This window comes from Meleagris gallopavo, chromosome 1, assembly GCF_905368555.1.
Source record: "Meleagris gallopavo chromosome 1, MGAL_WU_HG_1.1, whole genome shotgun sequence".
Lineage (NCBI taxonomy): Eukaryota > Metazoa > Chordata > Aves > Galliformes > Phasianidae > Meleagris > Meleagris gallopavo.
The window spans coordinates 101,180,182-101,194,843 of NC_139404.1; the positions used below are offsets into that span (position 1 = coordinate 101,180,182).

The window sequence follows — 14,662 nt, forward strand, 5'->3', positions numbered from 1 at the left end:
TCAGACCTTCACAGAACAGATATAAAGTCTACTGAGAACATATTTACTTTTTTCAGACTGTCACTATACATTCACTATATGTCAGTCTAAGTCCTTGTTCACTGCCCTTTCTGCACTGCTTATCCTTGTGACCACAGACTTTTAAGAATGTTTCAGTGGCCATACGGCAAATGATACCGAGGATGATGCAGCAGAGAACTTTCAGAGGAGAAAGGTTGGGTTTTCATCAGATCTCTTCCGTCTCATCCTCTTCATCATCAACACAGATTTATGTTGCCATAACAATTACGTAGGCAGGGCCTTTGCTGATCTCTGAAACATCCTTTGGATCCCCAGAAGATGTGTGACATGCCATGTCAAACAGAGCAGGTAGCTCCTCGCAGCACAGCAGCATCACAGCTTCTGGGGCAAATTTGGACATCTTTCTAGAATGCTCCCAGTCTTAAGCTGAGGAATAACAGAGTTTTCATTTTGTTCTCTCTGAAGGAGACTTCTGAGGAGAGCCCTGTGTTTGTCAACCAGATCAGTCATTCAGGAAAAAAAAAAAACAACACAAAAATACTTGGAAATAGCTGAAAACCTTTTCTTCAATTACTTCTGCTAACCACAGAGGAGGATTAATTCACTGATCAAAAAGACAGTAAGTGCTGCAGAATTACAGCGTGGTAGGAACTGAAGGCCCTATATAAAAACCCCACTGTATGAATTTTAAGCTTGAGTCTGCTCTTTCTCAGTTCATATCACCATGGAGGCCTTTCATTCCCAGCAGACTGGAATCAAAATATCACTTTAACAGAAAGAAAACAGAAACCTAGGATGTTTGCACTGGGGAGAAGAGACTCAAGGCCCAGTGTGGCAGGAAAAGCACTCCCTGATCTCTGAAAACCTGTCTGCCGCTGTGGCTGAGGAAAAGGAAAAGCATTTTCTCACTCACTATTCTGGCAATGGAAAGGGGAAATACTGGACACAAATCTTACAGAAAATCCAGTTTACTCATTACTACAGAAGTGTTCATGACAATGGAGAAAACAGATACCATTTTGAAGCTTGGTGCATCTGCCAAAAAGTGCTACTGCTCGGAGGAAGATGGGGAATGCACAGACAAACTGCCTGGAGGTGGAGAGATGGGGGTGAGTCACAGCCAGAGCAGACTTGGGGAGGAAAAGACTACAGCCCCAGAGCCTTCATTTTGCTGTCATTTTTACAGCTTGCGGTGACTGCTAGATTCTAAAGTGGCTCTTCAGCAAATCATGGTAGGGAATATTGCAGTTTTATTTCATTACTCATCTCTCTATGCAAAACAATGTTGCCATGATAAGGATGATTACAGCTGGTTTTAGTTTAACGGAAAAGTAAGAAGATGAGGGAGAGACAGACAATAAGAGCAGTGGATGTGAAGAAGGAAGACATACTAAATATTGCATAGCTTGCCCTTAAGTACACTTAATGCACCTGGGGTTTGCAGCAACCTTTAGAACTGAAAGGAATATAAAAGCAAGGGATCTCTAAGAGTGGGAGGAGGGGACTTCATCTGTGAAAAACCATTGCCTTTTATTACAGTGAACTCTCAGTTATCCCTTGGCAGTTGCTTCTGGATTTGTAATTAATCATGTCACCAAAGCAGAGACATAGCTGTGCAGCATAAACACCGATGCTGCTCCCAGGATCAGCTCTGTTCTTCAATAATGTAGCCACATAAACATGGTGGGGGTCCCAGGAAAATGACCCTGGTAGCCTAATGGAGAACCACCTTTGATGCTCCTATACCTAACACCCTTCCAAGCAGGAGCACATCTGGTACTTAGATAGAGCTGACATGCACTGTCAGACCCCTGCTGTCTTTCACCAAGCACAATAGACATCTCTGCTGCTTGCTCCAAGTTCCCACTGATTCAGAGCAAGGAAGAAAACCAATCAATTTCTCATTGGAGAGCCTCTGGCATGTGGAGAAAAGCCCGTCTGGCACAACACAGGCTGCTCTGAACAAGGCTTGAGTGTATTGCTGCCATACAGCTGTGCTGATGTGACATCTGGTGAGATTTCATTAGCCCACTGACCTAACGAACCCTGTGCATACCGAGCTGTCTTGAGATTCCTCAGTAGAGAGCCATGCTGCTCCCTGCAGATCAGGAAGAGCTTTCATTGTGAAGGCAGGATTACCCACAGCTACACCTGCACCAGGAGCTCAGGCCCCATTTGCACCTGGCGTCCTTACCCGGGTAGGTGCTGATGGTGTTGATGTGTGCTGTCCGGATGACCCCCACTCGGGTGCCACGGTTGTTCTTCATGCACATGCAGATGCAGATGGCAATCCCAGCGATCACTCCCATAATGAATACGATGCCGAAAACAATTCCAGCTATTGCTGTGCCTCTGCAAGGGGAATGGAAATATGCAGTAAGTCTCAACCAAATAATGTTTAAAAAAGAAACAGAATTCTTTCCTCAGGAGTGGCCTCCATTTGAGCGAAAAAAAAGAAAAAAGTGCATACTGATTACTGCAAATGCTACAAATTTTGACCCATGAGGTTATCTGGATAGAAGAAATGAAAGATTTTAGAGATCAAAAGGAGAGACTGTTTCGAAGTCACCTTTGTAATTGTGTCAAATCACTCTCCTGATTTACTTATTGTACGTGAAATCTTCTCATTCCAAGACCTTCTGCATTTAAGCAATTAAATATCACCAAGAATAATTTCCTCCTTTCTCCTCATCACACAAGACTTCTTTTTCCTAAAGGCATTGGTATGATTTTCTTTCTAAAAGAAAGTGCAAGCTACTCCCAGTAATATATTCCAGAAGCATCCAAAAGTGCCTGCTTGCTGTGCTTCCACTAGAATGTTTTTGTCTTTATTTTATCTTGGGTCAAAAAGTCCTTTTGCTCTGCTTCTGAGCCCAGCGATTAAGGAGAGCCTGCTCTTCTTGAGGGTGAGCAGCAAAAAGCAAAGCAAGTACCCATCCTTTTGCACATCTGCTGCTGCAGCCAGCACAAGTATTTGAGGCTTAAATGATTTCTTTTAAAATGGTCCAAGGGAAGGAATTTAGCTCAGCCCCTGAAGTAATGAATCAGACTTTCCTTGAAATCGTACAGAAAAAGGACAGGAAGCCTCACTGCACTGACACGCAAGAGAAAAGCCTCACTATGAGGCACTGAGGAGCTCCCAATAATACTGAGGGCAAAATGAGCCTTTCTCATGAACACACAGTTCACTGGAGTTTGCTGTTAAGCACAGGAAGTGAAACGACATGTGAATGACAGTATTTATAGCCTGTCCTTTTATGAAACAAAGCAGTGACCTGCCAGAAATGTTCTTACTCTGTGCAGGTATTCTACCAGCAAGGATTTCAGGTAGCAACCTTGCTGGATACTTTTTTACTGGACATTTTCATACATTCAACCCAAACTGACAGTTTGGTCAACAGAAATAAGCTCCACTAGGAATTACTGTAGTGCAGAGAATGAAACAGGTGCAGCAGTACACAAAGATAAATAATGAAAGGAGTCTAAACAGTTTAGCTTCCCCATATCAACATGGCAGTAAGCAGCAGACATGGCTTCCAACATGTTGATAGCCTATTAGCTTCCACAAAGTCAACAAGAGTCAGGGTACACTCAATATGTGAAAAATCAGGATTGAAAAATCCTTTTATTTAGGAACCTAAGTATGAATTTAAAAGTTTGTTTTTACGTACCAGCTATTCAGGAACTTGGATATGATTTGCAGAACAAATACAGAGTTGTACAGCTTGCTATCTTACTAAAATACACTACTGGGGAACTAAATCGCTCTCTGCTGTCATTTAGCAATAAATGAAGAGTGTGCAGGGACAGTAAGCCTGTTAGTATTTTGCAGAACACATAAAGGTTGAACTTACAAAACGCTAAAAATGCTAACTCATGGCAGCAAACAGTTGGCCACAAAACCAGTAGCTTAAAAGCCATTTCGGAGTATTGCTGAGATCAAGCACTTTGTTATTCACCAGTATTAACAACTTCTTACAGACATCATCACTTCTGCTTCACCTTCACCAGAAGCGTTGTGGTTATGGAATGCTCTTACAAATACTGCAAACCATTCCTCTCCCAGGAAGAAGAAACAGAAGCAGCTACCACTGACCACTGGCCTCAGGACCTGTGCTGCACACACCTGCAACCCAGGTAGGCCCTGCAAGGTCAATCTCCCAGAAATCCTAGAAACTACAATTTTGTGCACTCCTGACTGGCTCCACACTCAGGAAAGCGTAACTTCCAGCCAAAATGCTGACAGATGTGGGTAATGCACAAAATTGCACAAACATATAGCTAATGCAGTTACTTTCCAAGAGCTAAGTTAAAAATTCTATCTTAATATAAGTCCAATTCAAATACCATTCAAATAAGAGTTTCTCAGCTGTCTCTAGAGACAGGTTTACATGGATGCCATTTGGCTACCTGCCCCAAGCCATAGGTTGCACTAGCACCACAGCAAACATGTTTCATGCATCAGTGCTCATCAGACACCCCACCTTGCATTCTTCCTTTCCCCTTCTGCATGAACTGTTATTGCTCCAGAGCAGTGTCTCTCCACTAATTCAAATGCAGATTCAATTATACTCTACATGAGAAATATGAGTGTTCATAAGGAAAGGAAAAAAGACAGCAAAATGTCGGATACTATCTTCGAGAGGAGTTTTCACTGCTCCCAGGAAGTTATACAGACGCTTATCTACTTGTCAACTTGCTTTGGGTGACAGAAGTGAGAACTGAGGTCTTCCTTGCAGCCCTGCAGGTTCTCCTGGTCTCCCATGGGCAGAGCTAGTTGACTGGCCCTGTTCTGTCCCTGCACAAAGGCAGGGCAGGACATAGCTGCAGACAGCCCATCCATGTCTGCCTGTGTCTGAAATTCAGAAAGAGCTAAGTTTGGCTCCTATGTGCATATGCCTGAAATCCATCGGCAAAGCTTCCAAGCCTGAGAAGGTCTCTCAGTCTAAACATAACTTCTGCCAGGCTAGAGAGCCTGGTTCAGTAAGCAAATTAAGTAGTATCAGCTAACGGATTCTTGTGCTGGTCTCCAGCGTGGCTCCTGCTGGTACAGCTATGAACTGGAACCAAAAACAGTCACCAAAGAAAATATTCATTTGCTCAGCTCTGTTGATAAAGCTAGTAAGTGCAAGTCTTGTTTGCTGCTCTGAAACCAGGACAGAAAGTGGTTTAAATAGCCAGGCCTACCGCTGCTCCCGCATTCATGTTTTCACACTGCAGTGGTAAATTTAGACCATCCATGGGCAGTTACGCAAAGAGAGGCTGAGATACAGAGAAGGAGATGTAGGTCACTTTTTAAATCCGGCTGCAGCCTGACTGAGCATCAGCAGAGAGGCATTTGCTGGCTTTGGTGGGATCCTGATCAGAGCCAGAGTCACACAAGTTGAACTGCTACAGCAACTGAGTGTTCTAGTTTAAGGGGCACTGGTGGGGATGACATGGGGAGACGTGCTCTGACAAGGGAGCACAGGCAGTGATCGAGTCACATGCACATCCTGATGCAGGGATCTTCGGGCACCTGCCCCTCACAACAGCTCTGGTAAAGCCCCGTGATGGTATTTTCTATTTTATCTCCACCACAAAGCTTTTCAAGGGAACCTGCCTAAGGGATAAGGGACACTGTACAGCAAAAGAAGACCTAGAAACCACACAGCAGAGCCACATAGCAACTAGGAAGTTTGAAACTGAGGGAAAACTTTGAAATGGAACAATTTAAAGGAAAATATTATGCAAAGTTGTTTACAGAAGCAAAAGCATAGAATGAGAAAAAATGCCACAGAAGAACAATGCACAGAAAAGTAGAGAGGGAGAGGGGAGAAATAACTTTAAAGTATGGAAATGTCAGGAGAAATTGTCAGGGTAAAAGTCACATACAAAGAAGCAACTTTGGGAGTGTTTCTAGCAAAATCTCACAGGAAAGAACATAAATCTCATTTATGGCTTAATGCTGCTGGTCAGAAAGAACCCTGTGCAGGGGATCAGAGCCATGGGAGGGCTGGAGCCAAGCAGAGGGCATGGCCATGGTGCCCAGTAACACACATGCCGTTGCTTGCTGGGCCTGGTGACCTGGATGTTTTACACAGATGACAGGGCATCACCAGCTGCTGCTCCAACCTGGGAGTGCTAGGGTTGAGATGACCAGAGAACAGGAAAGAAACTGAAGAGCAACGCTGCTCCTTCAAGTCTTACCAAGTAAAAATGAAATTCACTCGGTACCACTTTCCCCCTCAGAAAGCTGGAGATTTGGGATGGAGGCAAACAAAATGGATGACAAATTTGCTCAGACAAGCACTGCATGCAAGGTCATCTCCACCTTGGGACCTAAAAATCTTACAGCTCAACAGGTTAGTGCTTCCAAAAGGAAGCTTAGGAATCTATTTTTAAATGTATGACCAAAATCTGTGAGCCAAGTCTTCATAGCCTGCACTGCTATATGGCATGGACTTCCTAGTTTGTTGTCATCCTTATATTGCCACAGTTTCTCCTTCTTGGCCTCTGCCCTGACTTTACATATGGTATTGCCTGGAGCACAACATCTTGCCTGGAAGCCTGGCTTATTAGTACAGAACTGCAAAGATGAGGAAAAACCTTCCCATCACCTTTTTCAGAAAGCCCACAGACCATAATGATGTCCTCCAAACATGATGATGGGGGCCAGGTTTCAGTTTGTGCATTTACCAGTATCCTCACCAGGCAGCACCCATGGGTGCCTTCCTGGGACTGGATGCTATCTGATGCACTGCTCACCATCCCTATCTCTTTGTCTTCTAATTGTGTATGTGCATGTGTTGTTGTTCACAAGCAGGTGTTTTCTCTTGATTTCTGTTTCCTTCAGCCCTCTCCCTCCCTGGCAGACCTTTAAAGGCTTTCTTAAGCTGGAAAATGCAATAGGAGCAAGTAGCCAAAAAGATGCCTACAGAATACTGAAAGTAAAGTGCAAAAACCTGTGTTTCCCTCAGCTTCCACTAATGTTTTGCAGCTCAACAACTCTAACCCAGGCATATACGCTCATGTTTTAACTGAATCCCTTTCTGCACTGCCCATGATTTTACAGACCTGGAAGCCAGCTCCCCAAATCCTGCAGGAGCCCTATACTAGTTGCCCTGCATATGGTGAATTTGATCATTCTGGTCACCTGTGCTTGCCCTTCTCATCCTATTCTGTTGACTTTTGAGGACTGCATGCAGCAGTCAGGATGCAACAGATGCATTATACTACACAGTATGTAGTACATGCATATTAAATTTTCTGGTTTGTTCTCTATTTTTTTTTTTTAGATAATCCATGGTATCGGATCAGGGCTTTTTGGCTGTCAAATGACTGAGAGATGAGATTTCATGGAACTATTTATCGTAATTCCAAGTCTCATTTCTGAGAGGTAACATCAGCTTGGAATCCATTCTTTCATGTGGGAGTTAGGGCTGTTTTTCCCATTATGCATTAGTTAATGTTCACGGGCCCTGGGTTTCCTGCTACGAGGCCTGGACATGTGTCCTCTCCTGCAGGACACTGGCTAACCTGGCACAGGAGAACTCATGCCACTAGATTTTCAAAAATCCAGCTCACTCCACAGTGTTCTGTCAATTTAGAACCTATCACAGCAGAAGTGGTAGAGCTCTGCACCAAAGATGCACTTCTATTGGCATAAAGGTCTTTTCATTTTTGTAATAGCATATGTTAGCAATCTTACTGAAATTTGACCAGCTATGGCAAGAAGTTCTTAGAAGCATGTGAAGGTCAGTATTCCCACTTTGCTTCCACTGTATTTCATTACCCTTTGACTGCAAGAATGATGTACCATTTTCAGTCTTCACTTTGATCAGCTGATCTCTTCCATTTCATTATCTTTCCTAATTTCCAATACTTTTTTAGTCCTCCATTAATTCCTTGCCAATCCTCTGTGATTTGCTGGCACTGCATCTCTAGAATAATAAGAATAATAATGCATGTAATACATTTTGGAATACTACAGCTAATATTAATATATACTCTTTATTTTTTTTCCCCTTTCAAGCATTCAAAAAGAAGCAGATAAAGTTTTTTTTTTTTTTAATCATTCTCTGGGATAAAATAAAATACAAAGAAATCAATGATGTTTGAACTTCTAATCCAGTGATCGACATTTTGAAAAATGTACTCCCCGAACTCTTAATCAGACTTGATGTTACTTGCAGAGAGAGGGTGCTATTTATTTAATTTGGTCAGCAAACCTCAGTTTACTCTGACAGCAGAAGTGCTGCAATCTCACATGCAGTCTTCTCCTGAGTGCACTGGAGCAAGCAGTCCTGCTCTGGGCTTTTTTCCCATCCTCCCAATTGCTCTGTTCTTCTAAGTGCAGAACTATGCAGTGAGTGCTCCTCCAAGCGGCTTTGCTGCCAAGGGCAGTTTGGCTTCATGTCCAGGGCACCTCAAGAACCCCTCAGCTAAAAACGAATTACAAATATTCTCTGGATTTTGTACTGGGCTGCTGGAAGTAAAAATGTAGTAGAAACTGTAGCCATATTTAAAGGATAAAACCAGTTTACTGAAGCCTACAACACTGCTATCTCGTTGAAGGGACTGTCCCACTGCTCTGTGCTGGTGTGGCCTCACCTTGAGCACTGCGTGCAGTTTTGGGTGCCTCAATATAAGGACATAAAACTATAAAAAGTGTCCAAAGGAGGGCTATGAAGATGGTGAAGGGTCTGGAGGGGAGAGATGTGTGGAGTGGCTGAGACCACTTGGTTTGTTCAGCTCAGAGCAGAGGAGCTGAGGGGAGGCCTCATGGCGGCTGCAGCTCCTCACCTGGAGCAGACTGCTCTCTGTGACAGTGACAGGGCCCCAGGGAACAGCATGGAGCTGTGTCAGGAGAGGGTCAGGATGGGTGTAGGAAAAGATTCTGCACTAGAGGGTGGTGGGCATGGAACAGGCTGCCCAAGGCTGTGGGCACAGCTCCGAATGTTGGAGTTCAAGGGGTGTTTGGACAACGCTTTGAGATATAAGGTTTGATTCTGGGTGATCCTATGTGGAGCCCACAGTTAGACTCAATGATCCTTGTGAGTCTCTTCCAACTCAGAATTCCTAAGCATCTATATTTGTTGATGATAATAAGCTGAATGGTGTAGTCAATACATTAGAAGGAAGGGATGTCATCTGGAGGGATGCAGACAGGCTTCAAAAGTGGGCCCATGAGAATCTAATGAGCTTCAGTAAGGCCTAGAGCAAGGTGTTGAACTCAGGTTGGGGCAATTGTAGATATAAGTACAGACAGAAGGAAGAACTCACTGAGAGCAGCCCTGCTGAGAAGGACATGAGGGTCCTGCTCATGGATAAAAAGCTGGACATGAATTAGCAGTGTGTGCTTGCAGCCTTCAAGGTCAATGCTATTCGGGGCTGCAACAAAAGAGGGGTGGCCAGCAGGGAGGAGTTTGTCTCCCTCTGCTCTTGTGAAGGTTCATCCTGAGTACCGCATGCAGTGCTGGGGCCCCCAGCACAAGAAGGAGTGGAGCTGTTGGAGTGGGTCCAGAGGAGGGCCATGAAGACCTATCAGAGGGCTGGAGCACCTCCCCTGTGATGAAAGGTTGAGGAAGTTGGGAATGTTTATCTTGGAGAAAAGTAGACTTCAGGGAGACCTCACTGCAATCTTCTAATACTTGAAAGGAGCTTACATACTGGAAAGCAAACAACTTTTTATGCAGGTAGACAGCAACAGAATAAGGGGGAATTGATTTAAACTGCAAGCAGGGAGGTTTAGGTTAGATGTTAGGAAGAAATTCTTAACTCATAGGGTGATGAGGCACTGGCACAGCTGCCAGAGAAGCTGTGGGTGCCCATCACTGGAGGTGTTGAAGACCAGGCTTGATGGATTCCTGGGCAGTCTGATCTAGTGGTTGGAAACCCTGCCCACAGCATGGGGATTGGAACTAGATGATCTATGATGTCCATTCCAATTCAAGCCATTCTATGATTCTGTGATTTCTATGAAGTTGTGACATAACTATCAGCCTAGGTATCTACGGCTGAACTTGCAGCCTTCTCTTCACAGTTCTACTGGCATAGCAGGAAGAAACTAGGATAACACAGACTGAAAAATCATCTAATTCATAAACAGTCAGCTGGATGCTGCCTCTTGTTTTAAATTAAATAATTAGTTTGCAGAGTAGCAGCTCAAACCATCTAGCTTGCCTTTGAATAACTTAGCTTTGCAAACCATACATAGACAAAATTCCTACCGGAACTTCCTTTAAAGGCATGTTTTACAGTATTAAGGAAGACAGTGATTTGATTGTATCTGTAAACAAATCTTGTCTATTAAATCTGGGTACAAAATATACTTGGGTGGTATCCCTCTCTTTTGTTCCTATTCAATTGGATCTAAGATGTGCTGTCAAAATTTCTTTCAAAATTTTTTCCTCTGTGCCCATCTCACTCTGCCTTATTATTTTCACAAGATTACTATTTTAAGCAGCAAAATATCCTGAGTCATACATGTACAGTGAAAAGGTAGTGGGTAAACATACTGACTCCTTTCCTTCCAGGTACTGATAATAGGTCACCATTTGAGACTGCTCCATATTGTTAAACCACATAATCTTGCAAAGGGTTAAAGGCTAGTACTTTCTGTCTTTTAGTATTACCAATGCATGAGCAATAGGATACCTTCTACAGCTTGTTAAAAAGCTGCAGAGACAATGAAGAGTAACTGGTGCACTTGCAAAACCACAGAGAAAGTCATACAAACTGCAAAACAAAAAGGCCTGTAATTACAGCTTGTTCTCGTTTGGGCTACCCTTGTAGAGACTCTTTGGACAATTTGCCTTTTGAGAAAGATGTAGATGTTTTATGCCTTCTTCCTTTATGCCAAACCATAGGCTTTTCTGCTGGAGGTGCTGCTTGACCAGGAGGGCTGCAAAGTGCTTAAAATAAGTGATGTTGGAAAGGTGTGTATGGCTCAATGCAGCCACTACAGTAATGGGAGAGCAGAAAGCAGGCAATAGCACCTTTGTCACTGTTTCTGAATAGTTTCTGAACTTCCTCTGCCTGTACTCCACAGGTCTGACACCTGCCCTATTCATACTGTGGAAAGCAGGGATCAAACTGTTTCCCTCCACCTCAAGAGACAAGGCCTGGAGCAGAGCTGCCTCAGAAATAATGGGATAAACAGAGGGAATGATGCATGAAACACAGCTGGGAGGTGCATACTGCCATACAGCAACCACAGTACTTAACACTCAGTAGTGTTATTAACTGATTGTGGTTAAGCAAACACATTTTCATCAGTCTCAGATTGTCCAGCATTTTCATAAGACTGGTTTCGTCTGGCTGACAGTTAAAAAATTTTGAAACGTTAAAAAAAAAATATATATAAAAATGCACATTTATATTAAAATGAGATTTTTAAAACGTCAGAAATACAGAAGAATTGCACGGTGGAGGGAGAAAGATTTTTTCTTTTTAACTTATCTGACAGAATTCTAATTAAAATGCTATCAAAGTTTCCAGTTACAATTTTTCACCCTCATCTCCCCTGCCTTCCATCAGTTCCCCTTGTCCCACCTTTCCCTGTTCAGACATCCTCTCCTGTCTCTTGCAATCATGACCTTCACTCACTCTGTAATGTGCTTCACATGTTTTCCTGGAAAGGAAGCAAAAGCCATAATGCAATTTCCAGTTTTCAAAATGTTCCTCATTGTGCTTATGAATTCAAGGTCCAGCCCAGTGTTGTCTTAAATAGAAAATCATGGCACAACTGCACCTAAAGTACCTTTCCTTATTTCAGTTATTTTTATTCTCGTTATGCCTGCAGTTTGCATTGCTGGCTGAGCCTGCCTTCAAAACACTTTCTGAACCAACAACAATGGGAGGGGTTGAAATCACTTCCCAGCTTGCAACCCTCTGACAGTCAAAGTGCACTATGTCAGGATGATGTGGTGGGTTTCCAAGAAGATCACAAAATTAGCAAACCCAAAGATAACTCACCTTTGGCACCAAGCTGTTTACTGGGTAGAAACACTTCAGAGAAACCCAGGAATATTATCTTTCTGGTAATTCCTAACAAACTCTTTCTAGCAAAAAATTTATTTATACCAGCTTCTGCAAATGCTAGACTTTGTCAACTCCATGAGCTCAGTGCAGGAGAATCCTGCAGTTCCCTTCCTGGGAAGCTTTTGCTCTAAGAGTCCAATTTACTGAAAGAAGGGAGATGTAACTTAGATATTAGGACGCAATTCATTATTCAGAGGTCAGTGAGGTGCTGGCACAGCTGCCCAGAGAAGCTGTGGTGCCCCATCCCTGGAGGTGCTCAAGGTCAGGTTGGATGGGGCCCTGGGCAGCCCGAGCTGGAGGAGGCAGCCCTGCTCATGGCATACTAAGATTCCAACTCAAGCCATACTAAGATTCCACAACTCCAGACATCATGCCTGACGGATCTTGAAATCTCTGAGCATGTAACAGTCAGACCTGCCTAGCTTTACACTGTTTTTTGTTTGTTTGTTTGTTTTACCCAGTTGCCAGAAAGATTGATAACTCAGCAATTTTTAGCACACTTGCTCCATGCTTTGAGCCTGTATCAAACCCTGGAGGCAGCCAGTGATCCACTAGGGAACAATCTGCTAACCAGTTAGTTGGAGGAATAAATGAGATGTCACCCAGAGCACATAGTCTTTCTCTTTCTTAACAACCCTGTGTGTGTAACCTAGCTACTAACCCTGAGTACTGTGGCACAAGCCAGAGCAGCTTTGAGTGTCCTCTGATGTCCTCTGGACAGAAAATAAAGAAAGAAATTAAACTGGTTGTTGGAAAAAAACAGCAACAACAAAATTAAAAGCACTCTTCTCTCTGTTTCATTTTGATAGAGGGGTTAAAGAAGACAGGCATCAGAGTGACTTTCCTCAGACGTTGAGAGCTGGGACCTGATTCCTGACCATGGCACCATTCAGGCTTTCCCAGAAACACGCTGGCACAGCAGAGCAGGATCAAGTAGCTTAGGAGGGCAGTGCTGGAAAAGCTTGCCCTTTCCCATTCCCAGTGGTAGCACAAATTCACAATAAACTCAAATGGCCATGCGTCTGTAGCCCAAACTCAATGACTCAGTCAAATGTGGTAACTGCACTTGTTTTCTTTGCCAGCTGTATTCTTTTCAGGATAGAGTTGTCTTTGAGAGGCAAAATGGCACCAAATATAACTCCGACAGAGGGTTATTATTTGGTTTGCTAATGAGAAACCTGTTTGCATCATGTATATGTGCCTCTTCTAGGCTGTGACCCTGAGGTTTCCAGGTTCCCTTCTGGGGCTCCTACATAGGCTGTGCTTCATGTATTCTATCTCAAAATACTGTAGAGGAGGGAAAACCTCAAACTTGGTATCTTGCATTCAGTCCATGCTTCATATGAAAAATGCATGCTGCTGACTCAAGATCTTCTTCCCAGTTACGGAAATATTGAGGCCAACTGAAACATTTTTTTCCTTCTTCGTGGTCAGTTCTGAAGACAAAAGTAACCCAGAAAAAATCTAGTAGTTCATATAAATTGCTAAGTAAAACATATTTTAATATTGAAAGATTTCTGCCTAGATGCAATGTAGCCCCTGAATGCACACTTGGTGATTCACTTCAGAGAACTGCACTACCAGCTCCCAAGAGAGACAGCAAAATCCAAACGTGAGCTTTCAGGGTGGTGAAGATTGCAGTGTGCAGATGGAAAAGCCACCAAACAATTGTCCACAGACCAGATACTACAAAGCAAATTGCGGCTCTTTTTTGTGCCAACTGAACTGGAAGAGCATTACAGACATCATCATCTCTGAAATGCTCCCTGTTCATTCAGCCCATTTTTGGGGAGTTTGTCATTCTCCCTAAGGAGGGATCACAGACCTTGTTCTGGCATTGTAGGATATATCCTGATATATTCAAAAATTGCATGGGACCTCAAATCACCCAAAACATTTATTTGCAGGGAAGCATTTTTTCATCACAAATTACCTCCCTCTGAAACAAGTACTGTCCAACAGTGCTGAGAGTGTTATTTTAGCACTCGATGGCTTGAATACTTGATAAGCCTACCAACTGCTCTCTCCCCCTGGCAAGATCTTGGATTTTACCAAAACTGTACTTCAAACTCTAGTTTCACCATTTTTGTTACTTCCACTTCTCCACTTATTAGCAACAGCTCCTGCCTCGCCCCTTTTGAAGATTTTAGGATACTTCAGGGATGTCCCTTTTGCACTGGCTGTTTAAGCCTCCTCTGCCCTTTGGGCGCTGCTTCCTGCAGCTTCAGGTGGGACAGCAACAACCAAGTGAAAATAATATAAAATAATAGCAATAAAGTAATTGAAAATAAACAGATGACTCCAAGCAGTGCTACTTTATGAATCTGAAAAAATGCTTTTGACTGTTCAGAAATTTGACTCAGAACATAAACTGTACCCCCAGAATGCATTTATGATTTACTAAACTTCAACTCAAAATGTTTTACTACTTATAGAATTCTGCCTGGTAGGCAAATTAAAAAGATGTAGGATTTGTTTTTGTGATTATTTATTTATTTATTTATTTTGAAAATGAGTAATGTGAAGTAGTTCCTGGAAGATCAGGGAGGAAAAGTCTGGATTAAGAGATTACTCAGCTTCATATATTACTTGATTAAATTTTAAAAGAAAATCATAA

The 14,662-nt window shown here is 43.0% G+C and overlaps 1 protein-coding gene across 2 annotated transcripts in view; it reads right to left on the reverse strand.

Moving 5' to 3' along the window:
- CYYR1 (cysteine and tyrosine rich 1) overlaps positions 1-14,662 on the reverse strand; it is a 58,078-nt gene that overhangs the window by 2,324 nt on the left and 41,092 nt on the right. For both annotated transcript variants that reach the window (XM_085241518.1, XM_085241523.1), the window contains exon 3: positions 2,216-2,373. In XM_085241518.1, the coding sequence (XP_085097644.1) occupies positions 2,216-2,373 (158 nt within the window). The remainder of the gene's footprint in view (positions 1-2,215; positions 2,374-14,662) is intronic.